Source organism: Lepus europaeus, unplaced genomic scaffold (assembly GCF_033115175.1).
Source record: "Lepus europaeus isolate LE1 unplaced genomic scaffold, mLepTim1.pri SCAFFOLD_28, whole genome shotgun sequence".
NCBI lineage: Eukaryota > Metazoa > Chordata > Mammalia > Lagomorpha > Leporidae > Lepus > Lepus europaeus.
Genome location: NW_026909158.1, coordinates 9,404,024 through 9,426,535, shown reverse-complemented (window position 1 = coordinate 9,426,535; position 22,512 = coordinate 9,404,024). Strand labels below are relative to the sequence as shown.

At 39.6% G+C, this 22,512-nt stretch overlaps 1 protein-coding gene across 1 annotated transcript; it reads left to right on the top strand.

Moving 5' to 3' along the window:
• Positions 1-4,694: 4,694 nt before the first annotated feature.
• On the top strand, positions 4,695-6,545 carry LOC133754690 (MLV-related proviral Env polyprotein-like). The gene has a single exon (XM_062185121.1). The coding sequence runs from the start codon at positions 4,695-4,697 to the stop codon at positions 6,543-6,545; it is 1,851 nt and encodes a 616-aa protein (XP_062041105.1).
• Positions 6,546-22,512: the final 15,967 nt, after the last annotated feature.

Below are 22,512 nucleotides of genomic sequence, written 5' to 3'. Positions count from 1 at the left end.
CACTAATTGTTTCCACATGGAGACACCAGCTAAACACTTTCGTATTTTCTAGGGAGAAAGCTAGAGGACCTGCGGCAAACAAACGTGATATTTCTGTTTGTATAGATGACAATTTATGCACTTGCCTAACGAGAAGACTTTGCTTTTCTGCTAAACCAGTTGTACTGTGATTTTCCCGGTCCATTACATACGAATTCCACAGAAATTTCTCCGGGAAAGGACCGGATGAAACCAGAAATATCCGGTTGTGTTTTGGCTAACTCAATCCCAGATATTGCTACAGCCTCTGTGTTTGTGTTTCCAGATATTATCACCGGAATTTATTGTTCTGAATGTTTTTTATCAGGGAATGTTTAATTTTGAACTTAGATACACTAATTGGTTCCACATGGAGACACCAGCTCTACACATTCCTATATTCTAGGGAGAAAGCTAGAGGAACTGCGGCAAACTAACATGATATGTCTGTTTGTATCGATGACATTTTATGCACTTGCCTAACGAAAAGACTTTGCTTTTCTCCAAAACCATTTTTACTGTGATTTTCTTGGTCCATTGCATAAGAATTCCACACCACTTTCTCTGGATATGCCTGGATGAAACCAGAAATATCCAGTTGTGTTTTGGCTGACTCAATCCGAAATATTGTGAAAGCCTCTGTGTTTGTGTTTTCTGGATATTATCGATGGACTTTATTGTGTTGAATGATTTTATCAGGGAACATTTAATTTTCTACCATTGAAACACTAATTGGTTCATCATGGGGACACCAGCTCTACACATTCGTATTTTCTAGGTAGAAAGCTAGAGGAACTGCGGCAAACAAACGTGATATTTCTGTTTGTATCGATGACATTTTATGCACTTGCCTAACGAGAAGACTTTGCTTTTCTGCTAAACCAGTTGTACTATGATTTTCCCGGTCCATTGCATACGAATTCCACAGAAATTTCTCCGGGCAAGGACCTGATGAAACCAGAAATATCTGGTTGTGTTTTGGCTAACTCAATCCTGAAACAATTAGGCAGGTTAGTTTTGAAATGGAGTCGCTTGAGCTAACTGCATATTGTTCTGCTTCTGTATTAATTGGCTGGGCTTGCAACAATTTTTGCAAGAAATGAAAATGCTTTCATAAGATGGCTGAACTTTAGCTGAACTTGCAGTATGTAACCGTTTTTGTAACCGTTTTTAGGAACTATAAAAGCCAAAGTTAACAGAAAATGTACCCAACTTATATCCTGTGACAACACTACAAGTTATTACACACTACATTGACCCCTGCCCTTGCTTGCTCAAGCTAGAAATGAAAACCACAAGGCACGTACAGCATGTAACTTCTTCACTTTTACCCTGGAAACCCACTTTTACCTTGTAATCCTTTAGGTTACCAAATGAAATTGTAACACTGTGGAAATATGCTAATGTTGTGGTTTTAAGCCTTAAATACTCTGTGAAATTGATGATCGAGGCCGCTCTCTCTGCACTGCACTAGAGGGTGCTGTTGTGTTGTTGAGACGGCCCATTTGCAAATGCAATAAACTTCCTCTTGCTCTTGCAGCGATTGGAGTGGAGTCTGTGTTTCTGGGGGTCCGGATAGTGGGACACCTGCTTAAGGGGTCTTACATTTCTTGGGGGCTCGTCCGGGATTCAGACCCCCCCAGATTCACCCTCCATCTCCCAATCCGAGGTAAGTCTCTTCTGTTTTGTGTATTTTTGTGTGTTTCACTGTCCATTTCCCCGGGGCGCCTGGCGTACCGGTGTTTATGTTTACAGGTGATAAGAGCCAGTAGTAGGTAAGGACAGACATGTCCGGACCCCTGGCTCAAGCCCTGGAGGACGCTCCAGCGGTGTTCTGGGAGAGGGCTGGTTAGGCAGCCGCTCCCATCGGAAGTTTTGGTTTCAGTTTTGTTTCGTTCCATTGTCGCGCGCAGTATGATTGTGTGTTTTGTAATTATGTTCTGTGTTATGATTATGATTTACTTTTTCTTTCCCAATATGAGACAGGGATTAACCACGCCTTTAAGCCTTATTTTAGATCATTGGAAAGAGGTCCAAGAACGGGCCCAAATCTTGTCCCTGAAGGTGCGAAACCAGGTGCAAAATCCCCCAAATTGGGTAAAACCTTTTCTTTTCTCCAACAGGGTGGTGGCGGAGCTCGATCCCGCTGCTCCCGTCACCGCCCTAAAAATGAAGCCCAGCCCTGAGTTGCCAACGGCCACCCCGGCGGCGGAGTCGGGCCCCAAACCCACTCCGCCCCTATCTGTGACACCTCTAGACCCACTTTTGCAGGCCCTCCTGACTACGGAAGAAAGACAACGAGTTCTCACGGAAGCTCGGAAGAGCGTTCCGGGGGACAATGGTCAACCCACCCAACTGCCAAACGAAATTGATGCAGCTTTCCCGTTAACCAGACCAGATTGGGATTTTAATACGGCAGCCGGTAGGGAACGACTCCGTCTCTATCGCCAGATTCTCCTGACAGGTCTCAAAAGGGCAGGGAGACGCCCTACTGATTTGGCTAGGGTAATCCAGGGTAAGGAAGAGACCCCGGCAGGGTTTCTGGAAAGGTTAGCTAAAATCCTGGTCACCGCAGTGAGCAAATTAAACAGACAAGATAGGTCAGGTTACGGTAGAGGTCAGACAGGGAAATACCCGGGAGATAATAATAGACCACGGAAAAGACCACGGATAGAACGAGACCAGTGTGTGTACTGCAAGGAGAGAGGACACTGGGCCAGAGACTGTCCAAATAAAAATGTCACCAGAGAAAAGAAGGAGGACGGGTGGGGGCCAGTGAGGCCCTACTGAAACAGCTGGAACAGGAGCTGTCCCTGCTGCCCCTAACGGAGCCTACCATCACCGCCAACTTTAGCCTCTTTGCTCCCTTTGGCAGTGGCTGCCCGATCAGCGGGCAGAGCCAGCTGAGGGGGGCCTTTGGAAGTGGGGCGCTGCCCACTGGCCCCGACTACTACTCCCAGCTGCTTACCAAGAATAACCTGAGTAACCCTGAACGTATTCGGTTTGAAACAACGACCTCCCTCGATCCCGCCATGCTGCTACTGGAACCAGGAGACCAAAACACAGGTCAGTCATAACTGCCAACAGGTGCTGGCCGAAGTCCATGGGGCCCGAGAGGACCTGACAGATCGGCCCCTACCAGATGCTGAGTACACCTGGTATAATGAAGACAGCAGCTTCCTCCATCAAGAAGCCTTCCCGACCAAGGAAGGAACCGCACTAATATTTCCCCGATTTGGACTACCAAAAGGTACTGGGGTCAGACAACGGACCCGCTATCATCTCCCGGGTGAGTCAGTTGGTGGCCAGGGTGCTGGGGATTTAGTCAGGTAAAACGTATGAGCAGAACAATTAAGGAGACCTTAGCTAAATTAATAGTGGACACTGGCACTAGGGACTGGGTCAAGTTGCTGCCGATGGCTTTGTTGAAGGCCCGTAATATTACTGTTGCTAGACTTTAATTGTCCGAGGACTAACTCTGGAAAGGAGCTAAAGTTAACTATCTGTTTTAATTGACTGAGTGTTTTGCAGTAGTCCTGATTGATCTGGCTTTGTCAGTCTTCTGGTGAGGTAAGAAGAGCCAACCAGGCTCTATGGAAAACATCAAGTATAAAAGTGTGTACTTGGTAAAGAGTGTTCTTAGTAAGAAGGGCTAAAAAGAAAAGAGCTTTTTAAATAAGGAAAGGACATGGTTTGTAAGAATGACTTTATCCTGATGGCTAGTTTACTCTAGACTGGAATGGAAATGGTAAAATATTTAAAGTAAGTTGGAGAGGGTATGTAAAAGTTACAAAAAAATTATAAAAATAAAAAATGATGGGAGGCCGGCACAGTGTTCCTAAGGCTACTGTCACATACCATAAGACAGATAGCAAGAGAGAATACCCAGATCTCCCTCGACGCCCATATGCCAGCTGTGAAGAAGTTACGGAAGACGGAACTCCATCCATAATCCCAAAATTTTGGGTATTCCTCTTGAGGGAAAAGGTTAGGCAGGAAGCCAGTTGTGAGCTTGTGTGTGTGTGACAGGCCTAAAGAGAAGGCATTTATATGCATCCGCATCTCAAACACCCTGCTCCCCTCCTTTGTTTCAAAACAACAATTAGGGAGACCTTAACTAAGTTGATAATGGAGACTGGCACTAGAGACTGGGTTGAATTGCTGCCAATGGCTTTGTTTAGGGCTCGCAAAACACCTTCTGTATGTGGACTAACATCTTATGAAATATTGTATGGAGGCCCTCCACCCGCGGCAGATTTGTTGGGACCCAGTATTGACTCTTTTGCAACATCCCCTACTTTGCAGACTCGTTTCCGTGCCTTGCAGCTGATTCACAAGCACATGGGGAAGCAGCTGGCTGCCGCATATTAGTCCAAAGGCCCCATGCTCCCACACTCGTTCCAGGCTGGGGACACCGTCTACGTTCGCAGGCACCAGACCAAGAATCTTGAGCCGCGCTGGAAAGGACCTTACACAGTACTACTGACCACACCGACGGCGGTAAAGGTGGACGGAATCGCCGCCTGGATTCACGTGTCGCACGTCAAGAAAGCAGCAACTGAACAGAGTCAAGGGACAGGCAGCCCTGCCGACAAGCCGACACCGGAATGGAGACTACAACGCACTCAAAACCCCCTCAAGATAAGACTATTTTGCTCTTAGTATTCTTTTTCAGCATGGTTGTAGTAAACTCAAGTCCTCATATCCCTTATCATATTACTTGGCAGCTTATTAATTTAAGAACCGGAGCAATTGTCAATAGCACCTCTGGTTTTAATGTTCTTAGTGATTATTTTCCTGAATTGTATTTTGACCTTTGTCAACTTTTTGATGCTGACGATGTATGTGTTGGGAAGGGAGGAACCTATGTCTGTCCAGGGGGAAAGAATGGAAAATCCCTTCCTGGTTGCGGGGGCCCCGAAGTAGGATACTGTGAAAAATGGGGATGTGAAACCACTGGAAGTGCACACTGGAAACCCTCCTCTTCATGGGACCTGATTACTATCGGGGCGGCTCCAGGTATAATATTTAGTAACTGTGGGGGTAGGGACTGTAGTACTTGTATAAATGGGACGTTGGGTAGGTGTCACCTCCAGATCCTTCGCTTCACAGATAAGGGAAAACAGGACAAATGGGTCGGGCCTAAGTCATGGGACATATACTTGTATAGACCGGCCAGAGACCCCTTTGCCCTATTCGCCTTGAACCAGATGGTTGCTGTCGCAACTGTATCGGTTGGACCAAATAAAATATTAACAGATCAGAGGAGCCCAACCTCCCCACACTTTGCAAAGGGGAAATCTCTTGGGCAGGTACTTGTCAGAAATCGGCCCAGTCAGACGCCTGCCAGCAGTCAGTCCAGTCTGGCTTCCCCGACAACCGTTTTCCCGAATAAGCACGTAGTAGCAACGCCTCCTCCGCCCGGCCCTGAAAATTCCTCCTTACCCGGAACGGGGCATAGGCTCCTCAACCTAATACATGGGGCCTTCCAAGCATTGAATGGCTCTGACCCCGATAGGACCCGGGATTGCTGGCTGTGCCTAGCCTCACCTCCCCCTTATTATGAGGGAGTAGCTGTCATTGGAAATTGGACCAACCATACTATTGCCCCTCCCCAGTGCACCAATTTGCCATCCCACCGCCTAACTCTTCCAGAAGTGTCAGGGCAGGGACTCTGTGTAGGCTCCATTCCCCCTCAATATCAGGGCCTCTGTAATAAAACTATGACCCTCAAACCAGGCACCTATTATTTAACAGGACCAAATGGAACATTTTGGGCATGCAATACAGGCCTAACCCCCTGCTTGGCAGGACAAGCTCATAATCAAACTCATGAATGGTGCGTCATGGTTGAAGTATGGCCTCGGGTCACATTACATGACCCTGAGGAAGTCTACCGACAATATGAGGGAAATCTTCGGCTCCCTAGGGAACCCCTAACAATAACCCTAGCCCTCATATTGGGAGAACTCATAGTCAGGGGCATTGGGGCAGGCATAGGTACCGGAGCCGCTGCCCTGTCTAAGACAAATCAGTTTCACCTGTTACAACAAGCTATGCATTCAGATTTACAAGCTTTAGAAGAATCTGTCAGTGCCTTGGAAAAGTCCTTAACTTCACTCTCCGATGTAGTATTACAAAATAGAAGGGGGCTGGACCTGGTATTTTTAAAGGAAGGAGGACTCTGTGCAGCCCTAAAGGAAGAGTGTTGTTTCTATGCGGATCACACTGGAGTGGTCAGAGACAGCATGGCAAAATTAAGGGAGAGACTAAAACAACGACAGAGCCATTTTGAGGCAGGACAGTCCTGGTTTCAGAACTGGTTTAACTCATCCCCTTGGTTAACAACCTTAATCTCCACCATCACAGGGCCCTTGATAATATTACTTTTAATCTTAACCTTTGGACCCTGCATAATAAATAGGCTTCTTCAGTTTATTAACAGTAGACTGTCTATCACCCATGCCCTGGTCCTGACCCAGCAGTACCAAAGTTTAAAAAGAGAAGACATAGAACAAACATTTTAGGATGCAGCTATTCCTTAAATTTTAAGATTAAAATTTGCCAAGAAAAAGAGGAGGGAGTGAAAGAATTAGGCAGGTTAGGTTTGAAATAGAGTTGCTTGAGCTAACTGCATATTGTTCTGCTTCTGTATTAATTGGCTGGGCTTGCAACAATTTTTGCAAGAAATGAAAATGCTTTCATAAGATGGCTGAACTTTAGCTGAACTTGCAGTATGTAACCGTTTTTGTAACCGTTTTTAGGAACTATAAAAGCCAAAGTTAACAGAAAATGTACCCAACTTATATCCTGTTACAACACTACAAGTTATTACACACTACATTGACCCCTGCCCTTGCTTGCTCAAGCTAGAAATGAAAACCACAAGGCACGTACAGCATGTAACTTCTTCACTTTTACCCTGGAAACCCACTTTTACCTTGTAATCCTTTAGGTTACCAAATGAAATTGTAACACTGTGGAAATATGCTAATGTTGTGGTTTTAAGCCTTAAATACTCTGTGAAATTGATGATCGAGGCCGCTCTCTCTGCACTGCACTAGAGGGTGCTGTTGTGTTGTTGAGACGGCCCATTTGCAAATGCAATAAACTTCCTCTTGCTCTTGCAGCGATTGGAGTGGAGTCTGTGTTTCTGGGGGTCCAGATTGTGGGACACCTGCTTAAGGGGTCTTACAATCCCAGATATTGCTACAGCCTCTGTGTTTGTGTTTTCCGGATATTATCAACGGAATTTATTGTTCTGAATGTTTTTTATCAGAGAACGTTTAATTTTGAGCTTAGATACACTAATTGGTTCCACATGGAGACAAGAGCTCTACACATTCCTATATTCTAGGGAGAAAGCTAGAGGAACTGCGGCAAACTAACATGATATGTCTGTTTGTATCGATGACATTTTATGCACTTGCCTAACGAAAAGACTTTGCTTTTCTCCAAAACCATTTTTACTGTGATTTTCTTGGTCCATTGCATAAGAATTCCACACCACTTTCTCTGGATGTGCCTGGATGAAACCAGAAATATCCAGTTGTGTTTTGGCTAACTCAATCCGAAATATTGTGAAAGCCTCTGTGTTTGTATTTTCTGGATATTATCGATGGTCTTTATTGTGTTGAATGATTTTATCAGGGAACATTTAATTTTATACCATTGAAACACTAATTGGTTCATCATGGGGACACCAGCTCTACACATTCGTATTTTCTAGGGAGAAAGCTAGAGGAACTGCGGCAAACAAACGTGATATCTCTGTTTGTATCGATGACATTTTATGCACTTGCCTAACGAGAAGACTTTGCTTTTCTGCTAAACCAGTTGTACTGTGATTTTCCCTGTCCAATGTGTACGAATTCCACACCAGTTTGTCCGGATATGACTGGATCTAACTGGAAATATCCGGTTGTGTTTTGGCTAACTCAATCCCAGTTATTGCTACAGTCTGTGTTTGTGTATTCCTGATATTATCAACGGACTTTATTCTTTTGAATGTTTTTTATTGGGGAACTTTTTATTTTGAGCTTCGATACACTAATTGGATCCACATGGAGACACCAGCTCTACATATTTGTATTTTCTAGGGAGAAAGCTAGAAGAACTGTGACAAATAAGCTTGATATTTCTGTTTGTATCGATGACATTTTATGCACTTGCCTAACGAAAAGACTTTGCTTTTCTACAAAACCATTTTAACTGTGATTTTATCGGTCCATTGCATACAAGTTCCACAACACTTTGTCCAGATATGACTGGATGAAACCAGAAATATCCGGTTGTGTTTTGGCTAACTCAATCTGAAATATCGTGAAAGCCTCTGTGTTTCTCTTTTCTGGATATTATCAAAGCATTTTATTGTTTTGAATGTTTTTATCAGGGAACATTTAATTTTGTACCGTAGAAACACTATTTGTTTGCACATGGAGACACCAGCTCTACACATTCGTATTTTCTGGGGAGAAAGCTAGAGAGACTGCGGCAAACAAACATGATATTTCTGTTTGTATCGATGACATTTTATGCACTTTCCTAACGAAAAGACTTTGCTTTTCTCCAAAACCATTTTTACTGTGATTTTATCGGTACATTGCATACAAGTTCCACACCACTTTGTCCAGATATGCCTGGATGAAACCAGAAATATCCAGTTGTGTTTTGGTTAACTCAATCCCAGATATTGCTACAGCCTCTGTGTTTTTGTTTTCCTGATATTATCCACAGACTTTATTGTTTTGAATGTTTTTTATCAGGGAACATTTAATTTTGTGCTGGGAATCACTAATTGTTTCCACATGGAGACACCAGCTAAACACTTTCGTATTTTCTAGGGAGAAAGCTAGAAGAACTGCGGCAAACAAACGTGATATTTCTGTTTGTTAGATGACATTTTATGCACTTGGCTAACGAGAAGACTTTGCTTTTCTGCTAAACCAGTTGTACTGTGATTTTCCCGGTCCATTGCATACGAAATCCACAGAAATTTCTCCGGGAAAGGACCGGATGAAACCAGAAATATCCGGTTGTGTTTTGGCTAACTCAATCCCAGATATTGCTACAGCCTCTGTGTTTGTGTTTTCCGGATATTATCAACGGAATTTATTGTTCTGAATATTTTCTATCAGGGAACGTTTAATTTTGAGCTTAGATACACTAATTGGTTCCACATGGAGACACCAGCTCTACACATTCCTATATTCTAGGGAGAAAGCTAGAGGAACTGCGGCAAACTAACATGATATGTCTGTTTGTATCGATGACATTTTATGCACTTGCCTAACGAAAAGACTGCTTTTCTCCAAAACCATTTTTACTGTGATTTTCTTGGTCCATTGCATAAGAATTCCACACCACTTTCTCTGGATATGCCTGGATGAAACCAGAAATATCCAGTTGTGTTTTGGCTAACTCAATCCGAAATATTGTGAAAGCCTCTGTGTTTGTGTTTTCTGGATATTATCGATGGACTTTATTGTGTTGAATGATTTTATCAGGGAACATTTAATTTTCTACCATTGAAACACTAATTGGTTCATCATGGGGACACCAGCTCTACACATTCATATTTTCTAGGGAGAAAGCTAGAGGAACTGCGGCAAACAAACGTGATATTTCTGTTTGTATCGATGACATTTTATGCACTTGCCTAACGAGAAGACCTTGCTTTTCTGCTAAACCAGTTGTACTGTGATTTTCCCGGTCAATGCGTACGAATTCCACACCAGTTTGTCCGGATATGACTGGATCTAACTGGAAATATCCGGTTGTGTTTTGGCTAACTCAATCCCAGTTATTGCTACAGTCTGTGTTTGTGTATTCCTGATATTATCAACGGACTTTATTCTTTTGAATGTTTTTTATTGGGGAACTTTTTATTTTGAGCTTAGATACACTAATTGGTTCCACATGGAGACACCAGCTCTACACATTCGTATTTTCTGGGGAGAAAGGTAGAGAGACTGCGGCAAACAAACATGACATTTCTTTTTGTATCGATGACATTTTATGCACTTGCCTAACGAAAAGACTTTGCTTTTCTACAAAACCATTTTAACTGTGATTTTATCGGTCCATTGCATACAAGTTCCACAACACTTTGTCCAGATATGACTGGATGAAACCAGAAATATCCGGTTGTGTTTTGGCTAACTCCATCCGAAATATCATAAAAGCCTCTGTGTTTCTCTTTTCTGGATATTATCAAAGCATTTCATTGTTTTGAATGTTTTTATCAGGGAACATTTAATTTTGTACTGTAGAAACACTAATTGTTTGCACATGGAGACACCAGCTCTACACATTCATATATTCTGGGGAGAAAGCTAGAGAGACTGCGGCAAACAAACATGATATGTCTGTTTGTATCGATGACATTTTATGCACTTTCCTAACGAAAAGACTTTGCTTTTCTACAAAACCATTTTTACTGTGATTTTATCGGTCCATTGCATACAAGTTCCACAACACTTTATCCAGATATGCCTGGATGAAACCAGAAATATCCGGTTGTGTTTTGGTTAACTCAATCCCAGATATTGCTACAGCCTCTGTGTTTTTTTTTTCCTGATATTATCAACAGACTTTATTGTTTTGAATATTTTTTATCGGGGAACATTTAATTTTGAGCTTGGATACACTAATTGGTACCACATGGAGACATAAGCTCTATAGATTTTTATTTTCTAGGGAGAAAGCTAGAGGAAATGCGGCAAAAAACATGACATTTCTGTTTGTATAGATGACATTTTATGTACTTGCCTAACGAAAAGACTTTGCTTTTCTCCAAAACCATTTTTACTATGATTTTCTCGGTCCATTGCATACGAAATCCAAACTACTTTTTTCGGATATGACTGGATGAAACCAGAAATATCCGCTTGTGTTCTGGCTAACCCAATGCGATATATTGTGAATGGCTCTGTGTTTGTGTTTTCTGGAGATTATCGATGGACTTTATGGCTTTGCATGTTTTTATCAGGGAACATTTAATTTTGTACCGTTGAAACACTAATTGGTTCATCATGGGGATACCAGCTCTACACATTCGTATTTTCTAGGGAGAAAGCTAGAGGAACTGCGGCAAACAAACATGATATTTCTGTTTGTATCGATGACAGTTTATGCACTTGCCTAACGAAAAGACTTTGCTTTTCTCCAAAACCATTTTTACTGTGATTTTCTCGGTCCATTGCATACAAATTCCACACCAGTTTGTCCGGATATGACTGGATGAGACCAGAAATATCCGGTTTTGTTTTGGCTAACTCAATCTCAGATATTGCTGCAGCCTCTGTGTTTGTGTCTTCCGGATATTATCCTCGGACTTTATCGTTTTGAATGTTTTTTATCGGGGAACATTTAATTTTGAGCTTAGGTACACTAATTGGTTCCACATGGAGATACCAGCTCTACATTTTCATATTTTCTAGGAGAAAGCCAGAGGAAGTGCGGCAAAGAACATGATATGTCTGTTTGTATCGATGACATTTTATGCACTTGCCTAACGAACAGACTTTGCTTTTTTCCAAAACCATTTTTACTATGATTTTCTCGGTCCATTGCATACAAAATCCAAACTACTTTTTCCGGATATGACTGGATGAAACCAGAAATATCCGCTTGTGTTCTGGCTAACCCAATGCGATATATTGTGAATGGCTCTGTGTTTGTGTTTTCTGGAGATTATCGAAGGACTTTATTTTTTTGAATATTTTTATCAGGGAACATTTAATTTTGTGATGGGAAACACTAATTGGTTCCACAGGGAGACACCAGCTCTACACATTCATATTTTCTAGGGAGAAAGCTAGAGGAACTGTCGCAAAAAACATGATATTTCTGTTTGTATCGATAACATTTTATGCACTTGCCTAACGAAAAGACTTTGCTTTTCAGCAAAGCCATTTTTACTCTGATTTTCTTGGTCCATTCCATACGAATTCCACAGCACTTTGTCTGGATATGACTGGATGAGACCAGAAATATCCGGTTTGTTTTGGCTAACTCAATCTCAGATATTGCTACAGCCTCTGTGTTTGTGTTTTCCGGATACTGTCCTCGGACTTTATCGTTTTGAATGTTTTTTATCGGGGAACATTTAATTTTGAGCTTTGGTACACAAATTGGTTCCACATGGAGACACCAGCTCCATATTTTCATATTTTTAGGGAGAAAGCCAGAGGAACTGCGGCAAACAAACATGATATTTCTGTTTGTATAGATATATTTTATGCACTTGCCTAATGGAAAGAGTTTGCTTTTCTCCCATCCATTTTTACTGTGTTTTTCTCGGGCCATTGCAAACGAATTCCACACCATCTTGTCTGTATTTGACTGGATGAAACCAGAAATATCCGGTTGTTTTTAGGCTAACTCAATCCGAAATATTGTGAAAGCCTCTATGTTTGTGTTTTCTGGATATTATCGATGGACTTTATTGGTTTGAATGTTTTTTCTCAGGGAACATTTGATTTTGTGCTTGGAAACACTAATTGGTTTCACATGGAGACACAAGCTCTACACCTTTGTATTTTCTAGATAGAAAGCAAGAGGAACTGTTGTAAACAAACATGATATTTCTGTTTGTATCAATGACAATTTATGCACTTGCCCAATGAAAAGACTTTGCTTTTCTCCAAAACCATTTTTACTGTGATTTTCTCGGTCCATTGCATACGAATTCCACACCAGTTTCACCGGATATGACTGGATGAAACCGGAAATATCCGGGTTTTTTTTTTTTGCTAACTCAATCCCAGATATTGCTACAGCCTCTGTGTTTGTGTTTTCCTGATATTATCCACGGACTTTATTGTTTTGAATGTTTTTTATCAGGGAACATTTAATTTTGTGCTTGGAAACACTAATTGGTTCCACATGAAGACACCAGCTCTACACATTCATATTTTCTAGGGAGAAAGCTAGAGGAACTGCGGCAAACAAACATGATATTTCTGTTGGTATCGTTGACATTTTATGCACTTGCCTAACGAAAAGACTTTGCTTTTTTCCTTAACCAATTTTACTGTGATTTTCTCAGTCCATTGCATATGAATTCACACCACTTTGTCCGGATATGACTAAATGAAACCAGAAATATCCCTTTGTGTATTGGCTAACTCAATGCAAAATATTGTGAAAGTTTCTCTGTTTGTGATTTTTGGATATTATCGATGGAATTTTTTGTTTTCAATGTTTTTATCAAGGAACATTTTATTTTGTACCGTAGAAACACGAATTGGTTCATCAAGGGGACAGGAGCTCTACACATTCATATTTTCTAGGGAGAATGCTAGAGGAACTGCAGCAAACAAACATATTTCTGTTTGTATAGATGACATTTTATGCACTTGCCTAATGAAAAGACTTTGCTTTTCTCCAAAACCATTTGTACTGTGATTTTCTCGTTCCATTGCATACGAATTCCACACCAGGTTGTCCGGATATCACTGGATGAAACCAGAAATATCCGGTTGTGTTTTGGCTAACTCAATCCGAAATATTGTGAAAGCCTCTGTGTTTGTGATTTCTGGATATTATCGGTGGACTTTATTGTTTTGAATATGTTTATCAGGGAACATTTAATTTTGTACTGTTGAAATACTAATTGGTTCATCATGTGGACACCAGCTCTACAGATTCGTATTTTCTAGGTAGAAAGCTAGAGAAACTGCGGCAAACAAACATGATATTTCTGTTTCTAAAGATGATATTTTATGCACTTGCCTAACGAAAAGACTTTGCTTTTCTCCACAACCATTTTCACTGTGATTTTCTCGGTCCATTGCATAGGAATTCCACACCACTTCGTCTTGATATGACTGGGGGAAACCAGAAATATCCGGTCGTGTTTTGGCTAACTCATTCCGAAATATTGTGATAGATTCTGTTTTGTGTTTTCCTTATATTATCCACGGGCTTTATTGGTTTGAATGTTTTTTATCGGGGAACATTTAATTTTGTGATTGGAAACACTAATTGGTTCATCATTGGAACGCCAGCTCTACACATTCGTATGTTCTAGGGAGAAAGCTAGAGGAACTGTGGCAAACACACATGATATTTCTGTTTGTATAAATGACATTTTATGCAATTCCCTAATGAAAAGACTTTCCTTTTCTCCAAAACCGTTCTTACTGTGATTTTCTCGGTCCATTGCATACGAATTCCACACCAGTTTGTCCAGATATGACTGGATGAAACCGGAAATATCCGTTTTTGTTCTGGCTAACTCAATCCCATATATTGCTACAGCCTCTGTGTTTGTTTATTCCTGATATTATCTACAGGCTTTATTGTTTTGCATGTTTTTATTTTGGAACAGTTAATTTTGTGCTGTGAAACACTAATTGTTTACACATGTAGACACCTCTATACACGTTCGTATTTTCTAGGGAGAAAGCTAGAGGAACTGCCGTAAACAAACTGATATTTCTGTTAGTATCGATGACATTTTATGCACTTGCCTAACGAAAAGACTTTGCTTTTCTCCTAAATCATTTTTACTGTGATTTTCTCGGTCCAATGCTTATGAATTCCACACCAGTTTGTCCAGATATGACTGGATAAATATAGAAATATTCGGGGTTTTTTTTGGCTAACTCAATCCGAGAGATTGTTACAGCCTCTGTGTTTGTTTATTCCTGTTATTATCCACAGACTTTATTGTTTTGAATGTTTTATATCAGGGAATATTTAATTTTGTGCTTGGAAAGAATAGTTGGTTCCACATGGAGACACCAGCTCTACACATTCCTATATTCTAGGGAGAAAGCTAGAGGAACTGCGGCAAACTAACATGATATGTCTGTTTGTATCGATGACATTTTATGCACTTGCCTAACGAAAAGACTTTGCTTTTCTCCAAAACCATTTTTCCTGTGAATTTCTTGATTCATTGCATGCGAATTCTACACCACTTTGTCCGGATATGACTGGAAGAAACCAGAAATATCCGCTTGTGTTTTGGCTAACTCAATCCAAAATATTGCTGCAACCTCTGTGTTTGTGTTTTCTGGGTATTAATGTTGGACTTTATTGTTTTGAATGTTTTTTTATTGGGGAACATTTAATTCTATACCGTAGAAACAGTAATTGGTTCATCATGGGGACACCAGCTCTACACATTCCTATTTTCTCGGGAGAACGCTAGAGGAACTGCGGCAAACAAACATGATATTTCTGTTTGTATAGATGACACTTTATGCACTTGCCTAACGAAAAGACTTTGCTTCTCCCGAAAACAATTTTACTGTGATTTTCTCGGTCCATTGCATAAGAATTCCACACCACTTTTTCCGGATATGACTTGAGAAAACCAGAAATATCTGCTTGTGTTTTGGCTAACTCAATCCGAAATATTGCTACAACCTCTGTGTTTGTGTTTTCTGGATATTATCGATGGACTTTATTGTTTTGAATGTTTTTATCTGGGAACATTTAATTTTGTACCAGTGAAACACTAATTGGTTCATCATGGGAATACCAGCTATACACATTCCTATTTTATTTTGAGCTTAGATACAGTAATTGGTTCCACATGGACACCAGCTTTACACATTCGTATTTTCTAAGGAGTAAGCTATAGGAACTGTGGCAAACAAACATGATATTTCTGTTTGTATAGATGACATTTTATGCACTTGCCTAACGAAAAGACTTTGCTTTTCTACAAATCCATTTTTACTGTGATTTTCTCTTCCCATTGCATCGAATTCCACACCACTTTGTCCGGATATGACTGGATGAAACCAGAAATATCCGGTTGTGTTTTCGCTAATCAATCAGAAATATTTCTACAGCATCTGTGTTTGTGTTTTCTGAATATTATCCATGGACTTTATTGTTTTGAATATTTTTATAAGGGATAATTTAATTTTGTACCGTTGAAACACTAATTGGTTCGTCATATGGACAACAGCTCTATACATTCGTATTTTCAAGGGAGAAAACTAGAGGAACTGCGGCAATCAAACATGATATTTTTGTTTGTATAGATGACATTTTATGCACTTGCCTAACGAAACGACTTTGCTTTTCTCCAAAACCATTTTTACTGTGATTTTCTCGATCCATGGATATGAATTCCACACCAGATTCTCCGGATATATCTGGATGAAACTGGAAATATCCGGTTTTGTTTTCACTAATTCAATCCCAGATATTGCTACACCCTCTGTGTTTGTGTTTTCTGGATATTACCAATGGACTATATTTTTTTGAATGTTTTTATCAGGGAACATTTTATTTTGAGCTTGGGTACAGTAATTGGTTCCACATGGAGTCACCAGCTCTACACATTTGTATTTTCTAGGGAGAAAGCTAGAGGAACTGTGGCAAACAAACATGATATATCTGTTTGTATAGATGACATTTTATGCACTTGCCTAACGAAAAGACTTTGCTTTTTTCCACAACCATTTTCACTGTGATTTTCTCGGTCCATTGCATACGAATTCCACAGAATTTTGTCCCGATATGACTGGATGAATACAGAAATAACCATTTTTGTTTTGGTTAACACAATCCCAGATATTGCTACAGCCTCTGTGTTTGTTTATTCTGGATACTATTAATGGACTTTATTGTATTGAATATTTTTTATCAAGGAATATTTTATTTTGAGTTTGCATACAGTAATTGGTTCCACATGGAGAAACCAGCTCTACACATTCACATTTTCTTGGGAGAAAGCTAGAGGAACTGCGACAAACATACCTGATATTTCTGTTTGTATAGATGACATTTGATGCACTTGCCTAACGAAAAGACTTTGCTTTTCTCTAAAACCATTTTTACTGTATTTTCTCGTTCCATTGCGTATGAATTCCACAGAAGTTTGTCTGGAAATGACTGGAAGAAAACACAAATAGCCGGTTTTGTTTTGGCAAACTGAAAACGAAACATTGTGAAAGCCGCTGTGTTTGCGTTTTCTGGATATTATCGATGTACTTTACTGTTTTGAATGTTTTCATCAGGGAACAATTAATTATGTACCACTGAAACACTAATTGTTTCATCATGGGAACACCAGCTCCACACATTGGTATTTTCTAGGGAGAAAGCTAGAGGAACTGTGGCAAACAAACATGATTTTTCTCTTTGTGTAGATGACATTTGATGCACTTGCCTAACGAAAAGCCTTTGCTTTTCTCCAAAACCATTTTTACTGTGATTTTCTCGGTCCATTGCATACAAATTCCACACCAGTGTCTCCGGATATGAGTGGATGAAACCGGAATTATCGAGTTTTGTTTTGGCTAACTCAATCCCAGATATTGTTACAGCCTCTGTGTTTGTGTTTTCTGGATATTATCAATGGACATTATTGTTTTGAATGTTTTATATCAGGAAACATTATATTTTGAGCTTAGATACAGTAATTGGTTCCACATGGAGACACCAGCTCTACACATTCGTATTTTCTAGGGAGAAAGTTAGAGGAACTGCGTCAAACAAACATGATATTTCTGTTAGTATCGATGACCTTTTATGCACTTGCCTAACAAAAAGACATTGCTTTTCACCAAAACCATATTTACTGTGATTTTATCCGTCCATTGCATACGAATTCCACACCAGTTTGTCCGGATATGACTGGATGAAACCGCAAATATCTGGTTTTGTTTTGCCTAACTCAATCCAAAATATTGTGAAAGCCTCTGTGTTTGTGTTTTCTGGATATTATCGATGGACTTTATTTTTTTGAATGTTTTTTATCAGGGAATATTTAATTTTGGGCTCGGAAACACTAATTGGTTCATCATGGGGACAGCAGCTCTACACATTCCTATTTTCTAGGTAGAAAGCTAGAGGAACTGCGGCAAACAAACATGATATTTCTGTTTGTATACATGACATGTTATGCACTTGCCTAACGAAAAGACTTTGCTTTTCTCCAAAACCATTTTTACTGTGATTTTCTCGTTCCATTGCATACGAATTCCACAACAGTTTGTCCGGATATGACTGGATGAAACCGCAAATATCCACTTGTGTTGTGGCTAACTGAATTGCAGATATTGCTACAGCCTCTGTGTTTGTGTATTCCTGATATTATCCATGGACTTTATTGTTTTGAATTTTCTTTATCAGGGAACAATTAATTTCGTTCTTGGAAACACTAATTGGTTCCACATGGCGACACCAGCTCTACACATTCGTATTTTCTAGGGAGAAAGCTAGAGGAACTGGGACAAACAAACATGATATTTCTGTTTGTATAGATGACATTTTATGCACTTGCCTAAAGAAAAGACTTTTGTTTTCTACAAAGCCATTTTTCCGCAATTTTCTCGGTCCATTGCATATGAATTCCCAACCACTTTGTCCGAATATGACTGGATGAAACCAGAAATATCCGGTTGTGTTTTGGCTAACTCAATCCGAAATATTATGAAAGATTTTGTGTTTGTGTTTTCTGGATATTATCGAATGACTTTATTGTTTTGAATGTTTTTATGAGGGAACATTTAATTTTGTACCGTAGAAACAATAATTGGTACATCATGGGGACACGAGTTCTACAGATTCGTATTTTTTAGGGAGAAAGCTAGAGGAACTGCGGCACACAAACATGCTATTTCTGTTTGTCTAGATGACATTTTATGCAATTGCCTAACAAAAAGACTTTGCTTTTCTCCAAAACCATTTGTACTGTGATTTTTTCGGTCCCTTGCCTCTGAATTCCACACCAGTTTGTCTGGATATGACTGGATGAAACTGGAAATATCCGGTTCTGTTTTGGCTAACTCAATCCCAGATACTGTGAAAGCTTCTGTGTTTGTGTTTTCTGGATATTATCAATGGACTTTATTGTTTTGAATGTTTTTTATCAGGGAACATTTAATTTTGTACTGTGAAACACTAATTGTTTCCACATGGAGACACCAGCCCCACACATTCGCATTTTCTAGGGAGAAAGCAAGAGGAACTGCGGCAAACAAACATGATATTTCTGTTGTATCGATGACATTTTATGCACTTGCCTAACGAAAAGACTTTGCTTTTCTCCAAAACCATTTTCACCGTGATTTTCTTGGTCCATTGCATACGAATTCCACACCACTTTGTCAGGATATGAATGGATGAAACCGGAAATATCCGGTTGTGTTTTTGCTAACTCAATCTCAGATATTGCTACAGCCTCTGTGTTTGTGTTTTCCTGGTATTATCCACAGACTTTAATGGTTTGAATGTTTTTTATCAGGGAACATTTAATTTTGTGCTTGTAATGGTAACTGGTTCCACATGGAGACACCAGCTCTACACATTCCTATTTTCTAGGGAGAAAGCTAGAGGAACTGCGGCAAACAAACATGATATTTCTGTTTGTATAGATGACATTTTATGCACTTGCCTAATGAAAAGACTTTTCTTCTCCCGAAAACCATTCTTACTGTCATTTTCTCGGTCCATTGCATACTAATCCCACAACACTTTTTGCGGATATGACTTGAGAAAACCAGAAATATCTGGTTGTGTTTTGGCTAACTCAATCCGAAATATTCTGAAAGCCTCTCTGTGTGTGTGTATTCTTGATAATATCCACGGGCTTTATTGTTTTGAATGTTTTTATCAGGGAACATTTAATTTTGTACCATTGAAACACTAATTGGTTCATCATGGGAACACCAGCTCTACACTTTCCTATTTTCTAGGGAGAAAGCTAGAGGAACTGCGGCAAACAAACATGATATGTCTATTTGTACAGATGACATTTCATGCACTTGCCTCATGAAAAGACTTTGCTTTTATCCAAAACCATTTGTACTGTGATTTTCTCAGTCCATTGCATACGAATTCCACACCAGTTTGTCCGGATATGACTGGATGAAACCAGAAATATACGGTTGTGTTTTGGCTAACTCAATCCGAAATATTGTGAAAGCCTCTGTGTTTGTGTTTTCTGGATATTTTTGATGGACTTTATTGTTTTGCATGTTTTTATCAGGGAACAATTAATTATGTAGCGCTGAAACACTAATTGTTTCATCATGGGGACACCAGCTCTACACATTCGTATTTTCTAAGGAGAAATCTAGAGGAACTGCGGCAAACAAACATGATATTTCTGTTTGTATAGATGACATGTTATGCACTTTCCTAATGAAAGACTGCTTTTCTCCAAAACCATTTGTACTCTGATTTTCTCGGTCCATTCTATACGAATTCCACACCAGTTTGTCCGGATATGACTGGATGAAACCGGAAATATCCGGTTTTGTTTTGGCTAACTAAACGCCAGATATTGCTACAGCCTCTATTTTTGTGTTTTCCTGATATTATCCACGGACATTATTGGTTTGAGTGATTTTTTCAGGTTACATTTAATTTTGTGCTTGGAAACACTAATTGGTTCCACATGGAGACACCAGCTCTACACATTCGTATTTTCTAGGGAGAAAGCTAGAGGAACTGCGGCAAACAACCATGATATTTCTGTTTGTATAGATGACATTTTATGCACTTGCCTAACGAAAAGACTTTTGTTTTCTACCAAACCATTTTTCTGTGATTTTCTCAATCCATTGCATATGAATTCCCAACCACTTTGTCCGATTATGACTGGATTAAACCAGAAATATCCGGTTGTGTTTTGGCTAACTCAATCCGAAATATTGTGAAAGCCTCTGTGTTTGTGTTTTCTGGATATTATCGAGGGACTTTATTCTTTTGCATGTTTTTATCAGGGAACATTTAATATTGTGCTTGGAAACACTAATTGGTTCCACATGGATACACCAGCTCTACACTTTCCTATTTTCTAGGGAGAAAGCTAGAGGAACTGCGGCAAACAAACATAATATTTCTATTTGTACAGATGCCATTTCATGCACTTGCCTAATGAAAAGCTTTGCTTTTCTCCAAAACCATTTGTACTGTGATTTTCTTGGTCCATTGCATACGAATTCCAAACCACTTTGTCCATATATGACTGGATGAAACCAGAAATATCCAGTTGTGTTTTGGCTAACTCAATCCAAAATATTGTGAAAGCCTCTGTGTTTGTGTTTTGTGGATATTAACGATGGACTTTATTGTTTTGAATATTTTTATCAGGGAACATTTAATTTTGTACCGTAGAAACACTAATTCGTTCATCATGTGGACACCAGCTCCAGACATTCGTATTCTCTAGGGAGAACGCTACAGGATTTGCGGCAAGCAAAGATGCTATTTCTGTTTGTATCGATGACATTTTATGCACTTGCCTAATGAAAAGACTTTGCTTTTCTACAAAACCATTTTTACTGTGATTTTCTTTGTCCATTGCATATAAATTCCAAACCACTTTGTCCGGATATGACTGGATGAAACCGGAATTATCCGGTTTTGTTTTGGCTAACTCAATCTGAAATATTGCTACAGCCTCTGTGTTTGTGTTTTCCTGATATTATTGACGGACTTTATTGTTTTGAATATTTTTATGAGGGAACATTTAATTTTGTACCGTTGAAACACTAATTGGTTTCTCATGGGAACACCAGCTCTAAACCTTCGTATTTTCTATTGAGAAAACTGGAGGAACTGCGGCAAACAAACATGATATTTCTGTTTGTATAGATGACATTTTATGCACTTGCCTAACGAAAAGACTTTGCTTTTCTCCAAAACCATTTGTACTGTGATTTTCTGGGTCCATTGCATACGAATTCCACACCAGTTTGTCTGGATATGACTGGATGAACCCGGAAATATCCGGGTTTGTTTTGGCTAACTCAATCACATATATTGCTCTAGCCTCTGTGTTTGTGTTTTCTGGATATTATCCAAGGACTTTATTGTTTTCAATGATTTTTATCGGGGAACATTTAATTTTGTGCTTTGAAACACTAATTTGTTCCACATGGAGACAACAGCTCTACATATTTGTGTTTTCTAGGGAGAAAGCTAGAGGAACTGCGGCAAGCAAACATGATATTTCTCTTTGTGTATATGACATTTTATCTACTTGCAATACGAAAAGACTTTGCTTTTTTTTCCACACCATTTTTACTGTGAATTTCTTGGTCCATTGCATACGAATTCCAAACCAGGTTTTCCAGATATGACTGGATGAAACCGGAAATATCCGGGTTTGTTCTGGCTAACTTAATCCCAGATATTCCTACAGCCTCTGTGTTTGTGTTTTCTGGATATTATCCACGGACTTTATTTTTTCAATTTTTTTTTATCGGGGAACATTTAATTTTGTGCTTGGAAACACTAATTCGTTTTACATGGAGACACAAGCTCTACACATTCGTATTTTCTAGGGAGAAAGCTAGAGGAACTGCGGCAAACAAACATGGTATTTCTGTTTGTCTAGATGAGATTTTATGCACTTGCCTAATGAAAAGACTTTGCTTTTCTACAAAACCATTTTTACTGTGATTTTCTCGGTCCATTGCATATGAATTCCACACCACTTTTTCCAGATATGGCTGGATAAAACCAGAAATATCCAGTTGTGTTTTGATTAACTCAATGCGAAATATTGTG